This window comes from Calidris pugnax, unplaced genomic scaffold (genome assembly GCF_001431845.1).
Source record: "Calidris pugnax isolate Ruff unplaced genomic scaffold, ASM143184v1 scaffold60, whole genome shotgun sequence".
In the NCBI taxonomy this organism is placed as follows: domain Eukaryota; kingdom Metazoa; phylum Chordata; class Aves; order Charadriiformes; family Scolopacidae; genus Calidris; species Calidris pugnax.
This window is the reverse complement of record NW_015090831.1, coordinates 5,810,644-5,824,107: the sequence shown is the minus strand read 5'-3', so window position 1 is coordinate 5,824,107 and position 13,464 is coordinate 5,810,644. Positions and strand designations below refer to the sequence as shown.

Genomic DNA, 13,464 nt, shown 5'->3' with positions numbered 1-13,464 from the left:
ACTGCTGTCTAATAATAGACTCTTTGTACACAACTGCTCTCTAGAGAGCTGTCACTTTCAAGTCCAGTTCCTTCTGATCTTTTTTCACAAGTGGAAATTTTTATGTGGAATATGTATAGTCATTTGGCAAGAGTTTTGAAAAATTCACTGTCTTCCTTTCACAAAGGGATGGTCCAGCAACTGCAGAGCAGAAGGGCGTTCATGTTGGTCTCTGCATCGAGGGTGTGAAAAATCAGTACACAAAATGAATACACATGCCTGTGATGTGATTGTTTGTAAAGCCTAAATGCAAACTTAGCCTTTTTTTTTTCTGGTCATTTCTCCAGTCATTACTCATTTTTAGGTTTTTTGATAAAGCTGGTAGAAAGGAAGGCAAAAATTATGGGAAGAGACTGTTGGAATTTATGAATTATAAAACTGAAATATTTTATTATTACAGAAATCATTCTTTGTTCCTCTAAATTCCTTGTAAAACTTTGACTAATTCTGGTAATGTGGCTGCTCAGGTGCACCAAAGATGTATTTAAGGAGAGTGACAATTGTTTGATCCTGTGTCGATCAGTCTGTTCTGTCATCTCCAACCAATATCATGCATGTTAAGGAGCCCATATGGAATTTCAGTACTGGAATTACAATATTGCCTTCTAAAGCCAAGGGCTTTGGGCTTTTTGAACCCTCAATTTAGAGAAAAAAAAAACAAAACTGGACACTGATTTCTTAAACAATAAACTAATGGGGAAGATGGGATGAGGGAGGCACTTATCTTTAGGACATGGTGAGATTATATATTAAAAACTTTCCTGCCGCAGCTGCATCCTGACTTTTGAAAAGCTAAATACTTTATTTGTAAAGGTAAATGCATTATATCTGTATGTTTTCTTCTACCTAACAATTCCTTCTACCTTTTAAACACTGTTCTCTCGGAATCAAAGTATATATGATGTCACTATTTACAGTCCACAGCTTTTTTGGTTATTGTTATATGGTCCACAGGAACCATAGCCACACAATAACAAGTCTAACCCAGGGATGAGAAATCAGGTTTCCTGCCTGCAGGACCACTGCCATACCCACTAAATAACTTGCGTCTCTCTAGTGCTCATAGAGATATATAAAAGGCTGCTATTAATTTTATAAAGACTACCTGTAATCAGGAACTTAGCTCTTGAAACTGATAGTCCATTTAAATATCTAGGGCAAAGCCCATATTTAAAAAAAACCAAACAACACAACAATTCTTATAACGAGTGAATGCTAGTGTTTTGGGTTTTTTTATACAGAAGATTTTATGTTCCAAATAAGTAGGTATTTTCTGGGCTGGCAGTGATGATAGATTTTTCTACTGCAGAAGATAAGAATTGAGTGAAAGCTCTTTCATTTAGAATATTGTCCTCAAAACAACGTGCCTGAGAGAGCCCAGACTCAGCCCATGTGTTACTGGAACAGCAAGGCACATCAAAGACAAGTATCAAGCATTTTGTCTAAAACTCAATGATGCCATGTCTGTGCCTGAAAATTACAGGGAAAGTAAATGAGTATAAGGCCTACAAAAATAGCCTGTGTGAGGGGTTTTTTATACCATTATGGAGTGTAAAGCTCTTTTATGTTTCCTATTATTTAAAGGTTTTCCTGAAATGTTGAAAAACCTGTGCATTTAGAAAACAGTCATATGTACTATTAAAGAGGTAACCTAAGCTCCCATCAACAATCTCTACAATACAAACCATCTTCATTTTTCCTTTCATTTTTCAGGTAAAACTCTACATACCTGGTTAAGCACGCACGCACAAAATCCACGGCAGTGCCAGAGAATCGATCGGGCAGGGAAGGCATCAGTCCCCTGTGGGCCCCAATGTAGAACATGGCTGCTATCCTATCCATGGAAGCCAGCGGGGGTTTTCCTGTTGCCATCTCAAACACGGTGCAGCCAACGCTCCAGATGTCTGATTTCCTTCCGTATCCAGATTCATTTATAACTTCTGGTGCCATCCAGTAGGGAGTCCCATGCACGGACTTGAGCATCTCGCTCTGTGTGCCACTGAGGCTTACCCAGGCCAAACGCCGGGCACAGCCAAAGTCAATTAGCTTCACTACGCCGTTTGGCATGAGCATGACATTGTTGCCTTTGATGTCTCTGTGCACCACACAATTGTCGTGTAAATACGCAACCCCTTGCAGAATTTGTTTTGTATACTTACGAAGGACACCTTCTGGCAATGGACCAAAACGGTTAATAATACTAGAAATTGAGCCACCAGGAACAAACTCCATGAAAATGCTTAAAATGTTGTCTTCCAGACAAGTTCCTAAATAAGTTACAATATTGACGTGCTTCAATGTCTTCAAAAGATCAACTTCCTCATGAAACTTCTGATACTCCTTTTCTGTAGTGAGTTGATCTGACGTATCCAAAACAACCTGTTTTACAGCTATTAGTTGTCCCTGGCTTGTCAGACCGCAGTACACCTGTAATGAAAATTGCATTCATTAAAATGAAACATGAAATAAAACTTAGCATTTACTTATTTTAAATCGTGTCTTTGTATTTGTCATGTTTCATGTCTCACTGTATAATCTGAACTATTTATTTGTTGAATAGGACAACAACCAGTTATAAGGTAAGATGTAGCTCAAAGATGACCAGCGTTATTTGTTGAATAGGACAACAACCAGTTATGTAAGATGTAGCTCAAAGATGACCAGCACATCTCCTAACATAAAGAGACATTAACTTACTGTGCCATAGGCTCCCTTTCCAAGGACTTCACCTCTTGTCCACATGATAGGATCTGTGTTAGTTAAACTGCTTCCTGGTAATTTAGCAGACTCCTCAAAGTTTAGCAACTCACTCTCTTTATTTGATGCCAAAAAGGCTTTAGCCTGCTCGAAGCTCTTGTAGCTCTGCTTGAAGATGATGGTCAGAGTGGGGAGAAAGCAGGGAGGAAAAGAAAGGTTTCATATTATCCTTATGTCTTTTATAAGGAGTAATTTTTACCTTTTTACCTGGCATGACTCCTCTCTACAGATTTTATATACACACACACACTCATTGCCCAGGTCATTGATACAATTGCTATACCAAGTAAACATTTCCAAGTATACATCAAATAGCACATAATCAGAAGATTGACATCTTTTCCACTGAGAGGAAGACAAACAGAAAGAACACTTAAAAGAGCACAACATACATCTGCTTACTACTTCTTTTTTTCTGTCACGTAGGTACAGTTTGCTGAGCTGAAGGGTGAGTATAACTATCACCTTGTTTTGGTAACATATGTAACCCAAGTCTGATGAAAACAATTTGGACATGACTTCACAGGAAGAAGAGCCTGCTTCAGAAAGATGGTAATAATTACTCCATCTAGCCATGGATTTCTCTAGGAGAAGTGGGGATGGAGAAGTGAGATGGATAATTGGCACCTGTGTCTGCAGAAGCATAAGGAAATATATAAACATGTAGTGAAAGAAATTTCCTTATAAACTCATAATTTAAATAGGCAAAAAGCTAACAGGGCTAAGGAGAAGCAATACTGGTAGATAAGCACCTTAGAGTTAAAGGTTTTTAACTGTTTTGGGGGCCAGAATCTAAGCCTTCTGAGCTTGAAGCTTTAATTAAACATTAATTAAATAGCCTTGAGTTTGCCTGATAAGCCAGTGCTTGCAGTTCATACCTAGAAAAGTATCTGGTTGTGCTCAGAGATTCAAGGAAATTGCCCTTTTGGATATACAAGAAGAGTTTGCAGTGTCTTTTCATATTCCTTAGGTGTCAAGATCTCAAGAGCTTTTGCCTTGACCAGCACCTTTTTATACATGCTCTTCAGTTAAAGCAGCCTCTCCTTTTTATTCACTACAATTTCTCAATTTATCTCGACTCATCATCTAAGCCTTGATAGCTATTCCTCTCATGTCTTAGTACCACCTGGCTCGTGTACTGACTTGCAACCTCTAAAATGGGTGTCCTCAACAGAGCACTGGAAGAATCAGTGGGCAGATGGCCCAAGGAAAAGAGACTTGATCATTAATAAGCATGTATTTCCTATCTGTCATCCAAACTTGTGTTGAAGCATCACTCAAAGGAGCTAGCAAGTTATAAGAAATTACTTTTACCTTCTCTAGAGCACTATTTACTATCGCTGCATCTCCATTCATCATATTTTCTTCTTCTTTAGTATGTGTATTTTGCATTTTAGAACCTGTATTTTTTGTTCCTGAAGAGTTGATGTCTTTTTCTTCAAGCATTAGCAATTCTTCAGCCAGGCAACAAAGCAACTCGTCAGTCACATCCTTATTATCTGCCCAGGACAAAACGTTTTGACTTGTCTGGAAGCTGGGGCTTGTAACACTTTTTGTCTCAATCACTGAACGCTGAGTCAATTCATTTGACAAATCACTGTTTTGAGGTGTGGATGCCCAACTGTGATTTAATTTTTTTGTAGGGGATGAACACTCCTGTCTATCTGGACAGGGAAACGCTTCACATTTATTAGTAGACTTGAAGGAGGCCTGGTCTGATTCCAGGCCCTGGCAGCCATCCATATCCACCCTGCACTGGGGTACACAAACGTTCTGGTCTGTCGTTAGTAGACTGCTACTCAGAGCAACATGTTCTCTGTAGTCTTTACCACTGAACTGAAGAAGGTTCTGGCTACAGGTAGCAGCTCTCTCATGGTGGGATATATCCTGACTGTCTAGAGACTGCTCCAAAGAAGCTTCTTTAATAGTTGATAAGTTTGAATTTGAAAAATTTTTGTTTGGCTTAGTTGATTGTGAAAGCTCTTCTAAAAATGTAAGCTGATGATCTGGGCCTTCACGAAACAATGTCATGCTCCTTGAAGTGTTTATTTGAAAATCCGAATCAGAAGTTATTACATTATCTTGCTCTGTGTTGCTGTCACTCAACTTGGTACTTCCATCCTTTGTAATTAAACCTTTCTGCTTTGGTTTAGTGCCAGGTGTGGCCTTCTTTGGCTTAGAATATGTTCTCTTTTGAGTGTTTCTTACTCGGCTGCTCTCTCTCCCTTTGCTGCGGGCTGATCTGCAGGTGCCTGCAGTGCATCTCCCAGATGGAGCAGAACAAACATCTCTATAAAACCTGTCCTCATGTTGATCAAGCTCACGTGTGTGGGAATAGACAGGAGTTCCAAACATTTCATAAATACCTGGGCCTTTGTCATTTGAATTTATTTTCTTGAACATGTCGCTGTATTTCAGATCTACAAAATTTGGAGCAGACAGTGCATGTGGTGGAGAAAGTGGAGTAACAGGTTTCTTTAAGGTAACTGACTTTTTGCAACTGCAGGGGAAACTTTGCTTTTTAAGTTTCTGAGCACTCTGAGCAAAATGGCCTTTGTCTGCTTGAGGGTGGTTTTTTTGATGCTTCAGGGAAGTCTCAGATTCCACATGTGGCAGTTCCAAAGATGGGAAAATCTGATTCTTGGTATTACATTTTGTGGAAATCTCACCAGAAACAATTAAGTCTTCAGATATCTTTGTCTTGCTAGTCATTTTCGATTTTGATGAATATTTATTTCTGTTCATCTTCATTTTACTTTTGTCATTTTCTTTGCGAGCAAGAATGTTGAAGCTCTGAGTAACATGAGGAGGCAGGCTGCGAAGGACACTCTTTTTTGTGGCAGGTTCTTTAGCAGTGTGTGATTCCCTAGCTGGTTCTTGTTCAGAGAATGCAACATGAATAACAGGTACAAACTCTCTTTTGTCTTTTGAAGTTGCTTCTGATGTTCCTTCTTTTTCCATTTCAAATTCAGAGAGGCAAACATTATTTTCTCTCTGCTTCCCAGAAGGATCTTGCACTTCTACTCCGAGAATTATTACAGCTACAGAATTATCTTTTAAGGCATGGTAGGTCTCTATCACTTCATTTTTACAGGAAGACTCTAAATCACGATTGTCAAGCACAAAATCCGCACTTTCAGCATCTTCATGTGGTCTATAATCCAGTATCACCTCTGTAGCATTTCCTTTTTCTAGACCAGTTGTACAGCAATTCTCTGCTCTTCTCTCCTCATCGCCAGCTCTTGAGGCATCTCCATCACTTGACATTGTAAATGTTTTCTGAGCTGGAAATATTCCACAGTTTATCAGAGCATTACCTGAGCTCAAACTGGGATGACTGTCATCATAGAAATTGGCGTGGGTCATAAGAGCTGTGTTCTTACAAGCCACTGAAAACTGGTACTTCATCTGGTCATTCTTCTCAGTATCAGCAGCCACCTCAGCTTCCCCCCATTTTAAATTGCTTTGAATTTCTTCTTTCTCGTGGCTAGGGTACTTAGGATAGTTACTCATGCTGAAGTAGTACAGGTCTTTCACTGGAGTGTACTTATCAGAAATAGTAGCCACAATCAGGTCTGATGATCTTTCAGTGTGGCTTTGTAATGGTTTGGCTAACTGATACTGATAAAATTTAGTGACTAGTTTTATAGGCCGAGGAATAGAGTTCATAATATTCAAAATATTTTTGATGTTGGTGCTTTCATTGACAGTATTATCCTCTAGAGGAGCAAGATGAATTGTTCTTACAGGCTGAAATGTCACTGGTGGCAAATGAAACTGTAATTTCCATAAAAAACATTAATAATGTGCTACACAACAGATACAATTAAAAACTAATCACTAAGAACTAAGTATACTAAGAAAAAAAATCAGAAAAGTATTATTCTTTCATATATTCCCATATTTAACCTAGTATGAGGTGTCATATCAAAATCCTGAAAAAATACCTGAATTTTATCACATGTAAAATTATTTCTAGGTATTTCATAGAACAGAAAGTGAGATCCTTTGCTAGAAGGCCCAAGTCATTCTCCATGATTTAAAAATAATAAGTTTCATCTGCATACACATATCATCTTGTCTGTTATTAATTATGTCTTATGCCATATAGCACGTTTGCTACAGGGATTCAAAGGCTGGTCAGTGCCTTCATGTGCCAAAGTTTCATTCCTGAAGGAGAGCACCACTCTTTCGCTGGTATTTAAAGTCTTTTTGGGTAACCCTGCAAAGAGTGCTGACACCCATAATTATATGCCAAATGGAACTAGATCTCATGTGAGCAAATTTAAAAAGCAAAAGCTAGGCATTTATAACAGAGTGCTACTTTATCGATGGAGAAAACAATTCTTACAAATTATTTATAGGTTTTAAAGGACATTATTTTAAATGTAAATATATAGATCTTCCGTATGTTTAATGTAGTCTTATGAAAATCCATAAAGCATGGTATATGGGCTACAGATTTAACTCACAGAGTTTTAAGTGCATTGGAAGACAGCACAGTCTGCACTTCACTTTATGTGAAGTGGCTGGCAAAGGGCATTTTTCTATGGCAGCTAACACAGCACTCTGTTGGGTAGGGGATGGATTTTATTATTTCTCCCTTCTTCCTTCTCTTCCCATCCCATTAGTTGAAAGGTACCTTCTATCTTTGAAAGATCTTTGAGTACTTTGTTGCAATTATTCAGATGAACAGTGAGAATAATTTTCTGTAAATAATATTTCTCTTCTTTATAGCAAATGGAGAAGAAATAAGCTTGAATATACTGTATATTTTTATGCAAATGAATGCAATAGAAATAATCACACAATCATATGCTCTGAGTACTCATTTGCATGTCTATATTCAACATCAGTTTGCAATCTGCAGGAAATTTTTGTTTGCATTCCAAGGGCAAACTGAGGTCTGACTGTGCCAGGAAAGGCAATGTGTGCTGGTTTGAAATTTACAGTTCTGAAGGCTGTGTCTACTCTGCGTGGCGTTAATACGAATGCTCAGTTTATCCCAAATGATATGCCTTTGGAAATCATCAGAGCCTAAGATATGAAATAAAGCTGCATTGAATCACAATGAAGTCAGCTAAATTATTTTTCTTAAACATCTCCCTCCATTTGAAATATTTTTCCATTTTTATGACCTTCTGTCAGAATTCTTGCCATTACTTCTATATTTTTCTTTATTTTTTTTCCTGTGAATACTACTGGATTCTGCAGAGGTTTCACTAAAGTATATGGCTGATTCAATAAGTCAAGTCTTCTGTACAAAGGGCTATTAACTAATATCTGTAAAGGCCAAATTATCTCTCTTGTAACTTCTAAGGCTCATGTGGTGTGACACACTGATACATGTACAATTGCTAGTTTCTAAGTATGAAAGTTTTGTCTGGAATCCTATTTATACTTATCACAAAATTTCATGTCAAATATGTTTAATCCTAAGACTTCCTTTTTTATTTGCTAACATAATGAATTTTAGCAACCATCTAACACCAAGACTGTTCTTTAACTCAGCTTCAATTTTAAATTACCACACAACAAAAGAAAATGGTTTGGTTTTTTAAATTTGGCAAAACTAGACATCTAATGTTTAACATATAGGACATACTTTAAATTAACTTACATATTTCTATTTTAAAAAGGTTTTATAACTTTTTGAACTTCCAACCCTTTACTGCCCAAAATCCCTGATGTAACACCTTACTGGCAGATTGCTAATATACATCTGAAGATTTGCTGACATATATATATAAAATATATGTAAAAATATTTGATGTGCATCCAAAAAAAAGAAGACTAAGCAGAGGAAACTACCCACACTACTTCTGTATTTTTATTTTTAAGGTTTTGAAAGCATATAATATTTTTAATGGTGTTCAGTTCCATACAGAATATCATCTTACCTCAGATCTCTTGTTCCTGGTTTTTAGCATTGTTATATTTAACCCTTAAAAATAAAAACAAATGAAATGTTAATTTGATATTCTTAAACAGACTACAATTTTCATTTATCAACTGCTTTCAAACTTTAGGGTTCCAGGCACAAAGAATCTGTCTGATGTGTTGCAGGACTATGCTATAAATCTGCTATGCAGAAAAAAGTTGTAAGTTGAAATTTAATTGTGATACTGAACTTTATGACTCCATTTTCTATAGAAAACTATATAATATGATAATTTTGGAATGTTTTTACTCTAGTAGTTTAAGGAAATATTTCTCCTCAATTCCAGAAGTTTTCTGGCTTCAGTATGTGGCTAATTAATACTGCCAGTATGAGGAAAGATGCGAAAAAGATGTTGTCATGGCCTCACTCCAGCTACAGAGAATTACACTTTACATTTTGTGGGCTCAGTTTCATTATACAGAGTAACAGAAATGGTGAAATCTATCATTGATTCTCTTTATCTCCTTCATTCTGCAAATACACACACATATACAACTAAAGAAGAGGGTCAACATGGGTGAAGTCTGCTTTACACCAAGTAGACATACAGACATAAAGACAACCTGAAGTTTAAAGAACAAAGACTTCTAAGGCTTTGCCATCTAATACGATAAGCAATATATAACTTTATTTAAAAGTTGTGACTTTGAAAATTGAACTTACTTTGTTGCATTTGTGCTTTTATTATCTGAATATCATCTAAATCCATAAAGGATTTTGAAATGTTGGGTTGTGGGCAGGAGGCCTGTAGCAGAAAGCTGAAGTCAAAGCCATGCCCTGCATTCTCCTTCTTCAGGAAGAAAGGTAAAGAAGTGTGATTTCTCATTTGGAGTGCTAACTGATTTTCACTTGGAAAACATGTCGCTTCTTGATCCGGCCACAGTTTGGATGTTTGTGCTATTTGGCTGAAAGGCAAAAACAAAAAAAACCAAAATATAGTGTGAAAATTAGTGGAAGGGGCATACTCAGTTCAAATAACCATATGACTGGAGAACAATGTGAACAAGAAGTTTATAAGATCCAAGAATGCCAAAGTATGTTTTCTTTCTTCTTCCATCTGGGAAGTTGTGGCTCTCCCTGGAAGCATTCAATTGCGGTGCCAGAGATTGACTACACATGAGAATGAATGGCAAACAATGTACACCCAGCAACAATAGAAATGGAAAAACATATTGTCCACCTCCCCCTTCTTGACAAAAACTGACTGCTTCCAGTATGTATTTTTTATGAATCATCAGGAAAGCGTGTCAGAACAACTCTGAAGACCAGATGTGCCATTGTTATTTATAAAATATGCTATGGCTTGCCTGAAAGAATAGAGGCCATCTGGGCAAACCTCAGATTTCTGCCACCTGGTTTCTGAAGAATGAAAAATCCAAATATGGGAAAAGATACACACTGTGACTGACAAGAGGTACAGAAATACAGTCTAAATTAATCTTAAAGCTGCATGCAAGATACCTGACTGGTTTTAATAGGTCAAATGCTGATGTAAAACCATATACCTTGTTTTTTCATAACATACTAAATAATTTGTTCTTCTAGTGCAATATCGTGCCTCCAGCCATGGCCAATAATTGATGTTGGGAACACAGAAACACCACACAAGACATACAGCTGTGTATAACATCTGGCACTAAGGAAATCTTTTCTTGCTCATAGACTACTACCTGCTTTGTCTCCGTTTTTGCATACCCGACCACAAATTAAATATTCATACTACTTACCTGTTTTTTTCTACAGCTTTGTATGGCTGGTGTGTTTCTTTTATTATTTTATCTGCATTCTGAAGAGCAACAACACTTCCACGACCTGCAGCAATACATTAGTATTTGTATGAAAGAAGTAATACTCACTGACCAGTAACACAATGTGTATGCAATTTTTTTGACATTAAAATATTATTATAAAGAAATACAGGAAGTAAATATCAGAAAAACAAGAGCATGTTTCCTTTGATTAAGATACCTATATATAATTCCTGCTATAATTTTTGGAAATGGGAATGCATAAATCCAAATTATTTTTAGTTATTTAGGTAAGTGTATTAATTCACTGTACTACAAAAACAAAGAACATCTTAGAAAACCTCCAATTACAGCTCCTATTTCAGTAGAACTGAAATATAAGAAAAATAGCAACAGAAACTCTACAAAACTAGAACATTTAAAAATAAGAAAGCTATTAAAACCAAAACAAATCTCAGAGCTCTTAAAGGGTGGAAAATAACTCTGAGTTTGCTTTCAAATGTTTTAGTGGTTGCTTGGTTTTGACAAGGAGCCAGATTTGAAGTTAACATTGTCCTTTTTCTACTTCAAATGCCACATGTTACACTTTATATGTATAAACTTTGGTTAGACTACCTTCTTTGCTTCTCCTCTTATTGTGTTGGTTGTCAGACATGCTGTCCTTAGGTATATTAAGGTCCAGAAACCTGAAAAAATGCTTCATAAATTGATTTCCAATTCACATTTACAAAGCAGTACTTTATATTTCATTATTTCAGAGCCATAAGTAAGAAAAAACCAACATTCCAGGATTATTTGAAATTATTAAAAGTGTTATAGTTTAACTTATCATCCAATGCCCTGTCCTGTGAATACACAGAATCAAACATTCCAGACACAGTTTTTATTTCCCAAAACTCAACATATGCTGTGTTGAATAAGCCATGAAAACTATCAGTATTATTTTGCTGACATCATCCTTGCTGTTGGACAAGCAAGTCAACACTTCACATTTGGGAGATAATTGTATTTTTAACATATTACTGATAAACCAAATCTGAATTAAACATGTATGTTCCTCTACTTGGTCAAAACTCTCTCTCAGCAAGAGGTTCAACATCCAAAACTTTCTGAACACAGAATAGCCTGTACACTGCAGCCTCAACAAACCCCTTTGACAGCTTATTCCAAAGAAAGATTAATTCAACTGGAATATTTCTATAAATTTCAGAGAAGTATACAATTTACTTTGTAAATAATTTTTAAGCATCCTGAGAAGTAAATGTCCCATAATACAGTCTCGTTTTAAATGTATGTTCAAAACATAGCTGAGCATTTTTCTCTACAGAACCAGCGCGTCCAGACTGATTTGACTGAAAAAACATTAACAAAAATCTCATTGATATCAATAAGGTATGAATTTCACTCCTTATTTCAGACCTATTACAAATTCATAAATATGTGAATGCACAATGTATTATCTCTGAATATTTGAAAAGGTAATTTTGTAGGTGTTTAAAAATTGTACACATTGTAAAAAATAACTAGCAGTGCTATTTTTGTTGCCATTGAATTTCTGTGACTTGTGAGTACATTTGATATATATAAAAAGGCATGGGATTAAATTTGATATAACCAAGACTCGGTATCCAAGACAGAGTTATTAGTAGTAAATTTTTGTTTCTCACTTAAAGCTATTGCATTGTCAGAAATAGTATCTTAACCATGAGTGTACCTTTCTGTGAGCACCTTTTCTAGGATTAAATTCAAACATTAACAACACCATGAGATGCTAGTAGCATAAACAACACAGAAAAATCAAATATTGCAGACTCTTAAAGAAGAAACATGAAATGTTGAAGCCAAAGGATTTGAAGATTTGAAATTCTAGCCAGCTACGTCTTAAAATAAAATTAATCCAAATTAATAGTTTTGATGGATTTGGGGCTCTTTCCAAAAAACATAGTGAACTTCTGTTTCTCAAGTGACAAGAACACCTAATCATAGAATCATCTAGGTTGGAAGGGACCGTCAAGATCATCTGGTCCAACCATCAACCTAACTCTGACAAAAAAAAACCATCACTAAACCATGTCCCCCAGCATCATGTCAACCCGTCTTTTGAACACCTCCAGAGATAGTGCCTCAACCACTTCCCTGGGCAGCACATTCCAATATTTGATAACCCCCAGAGATAGTGCCTCAACCACTTCCCTGGGCAGCACATTCCAATATTTGATAACCCTTTCAGTGTAAAAATTAAAGATAAGGAATTGGAATTAATAAAAGAAAATGCAATAATGAATATTAGTTAATATCTGTATTAAATAGCTTTTGCTTCTGATTCTATTAGCAAAAAATATAATTACTTGGAAGCATGCAGCAGCTTTCCCAAAAGACTCATGCAGTTATCCTCAATTAAATTAATTTTTATAACTATTTTATATAACATTTTTATCTGAGGAATGTGTGTTATTTTATAACTATCTACCAGCCAGACATCAGACAGTATTGTCATTCTTAGTTTGCAAAAGAGGAAATAGATGAAGGAAAATTGAATGACCTCTAGCTGATGACCAAGGTCATCCAATGAACTGTGCCAAAGTAGCTATAGAAGGCAGCACTCTCCATTTCTCATTTTTAGGCTAAACACCAGCTAATCCATTAAAATGTTTATTGCATTATACTAGTTGAGTTACATTAAATGGTGAACTTCTCCAAGCTTTGCAAATTTTTTTGGATACACAAAACCCCCTCCAAAATAATAAATGAAAAGGTTATATAAAAAGGCCTAAACATCATCTTACCTGGTGCTTCAGTAGCAAAGTGTAAAAGAGGCCCAGCAGCCCAAAGAGAAGTTACGGAGCATTTTTAGCTCACAGCTGCCTTCCTTTGCTGGACAGCAAGGAATTCAAGCACTAATTACACACACTTTGGTTTTATTTTCAGCATGTTTTTTCTGACTGCGGAGCCCATAGTACTCACTCCTCTGCAGGCAAA

At 36.3% G+C, this 13,464-nt stretch overlaps 1 protein-coding gene across 1 annotated transcript; it reads right to left on the bottom strand.

The window, feature by feature from the left end:
• MAP3K19 (mitogen-activated protein kinase kinase kinase 19) lies at positions 1 to 11,146 on the bottom strand. The gene is made up of 8 exons (XM_014941153.1): positions 11,101 to 11,146; positions 10,465 to 10,549; positions 9,401 to 9,642; positions 8,697 to 8,740; positions 4,111 to 6,573; positions 2,737 to 2,901; positions 1,769 to 2,466; positions 1 to 211 (listed from the first exon to the last, which is right to left on the bottom strand). The coding sequence occupies exons 1-8, from the start codon at positions 11,138 to 11,140 to the stop codon at positions 145 to 147; spliced, it is 3,804 nt and encodes a 1,267-aa protein (XP_014796639.1). The 5' UTR covers positions 11,141 to 11,146; the 3' UTR covers positions 1 to 144.
• Between the last annotated feature and the right edge of the window lie 2,318 nt (positions 11,147 to 13,464).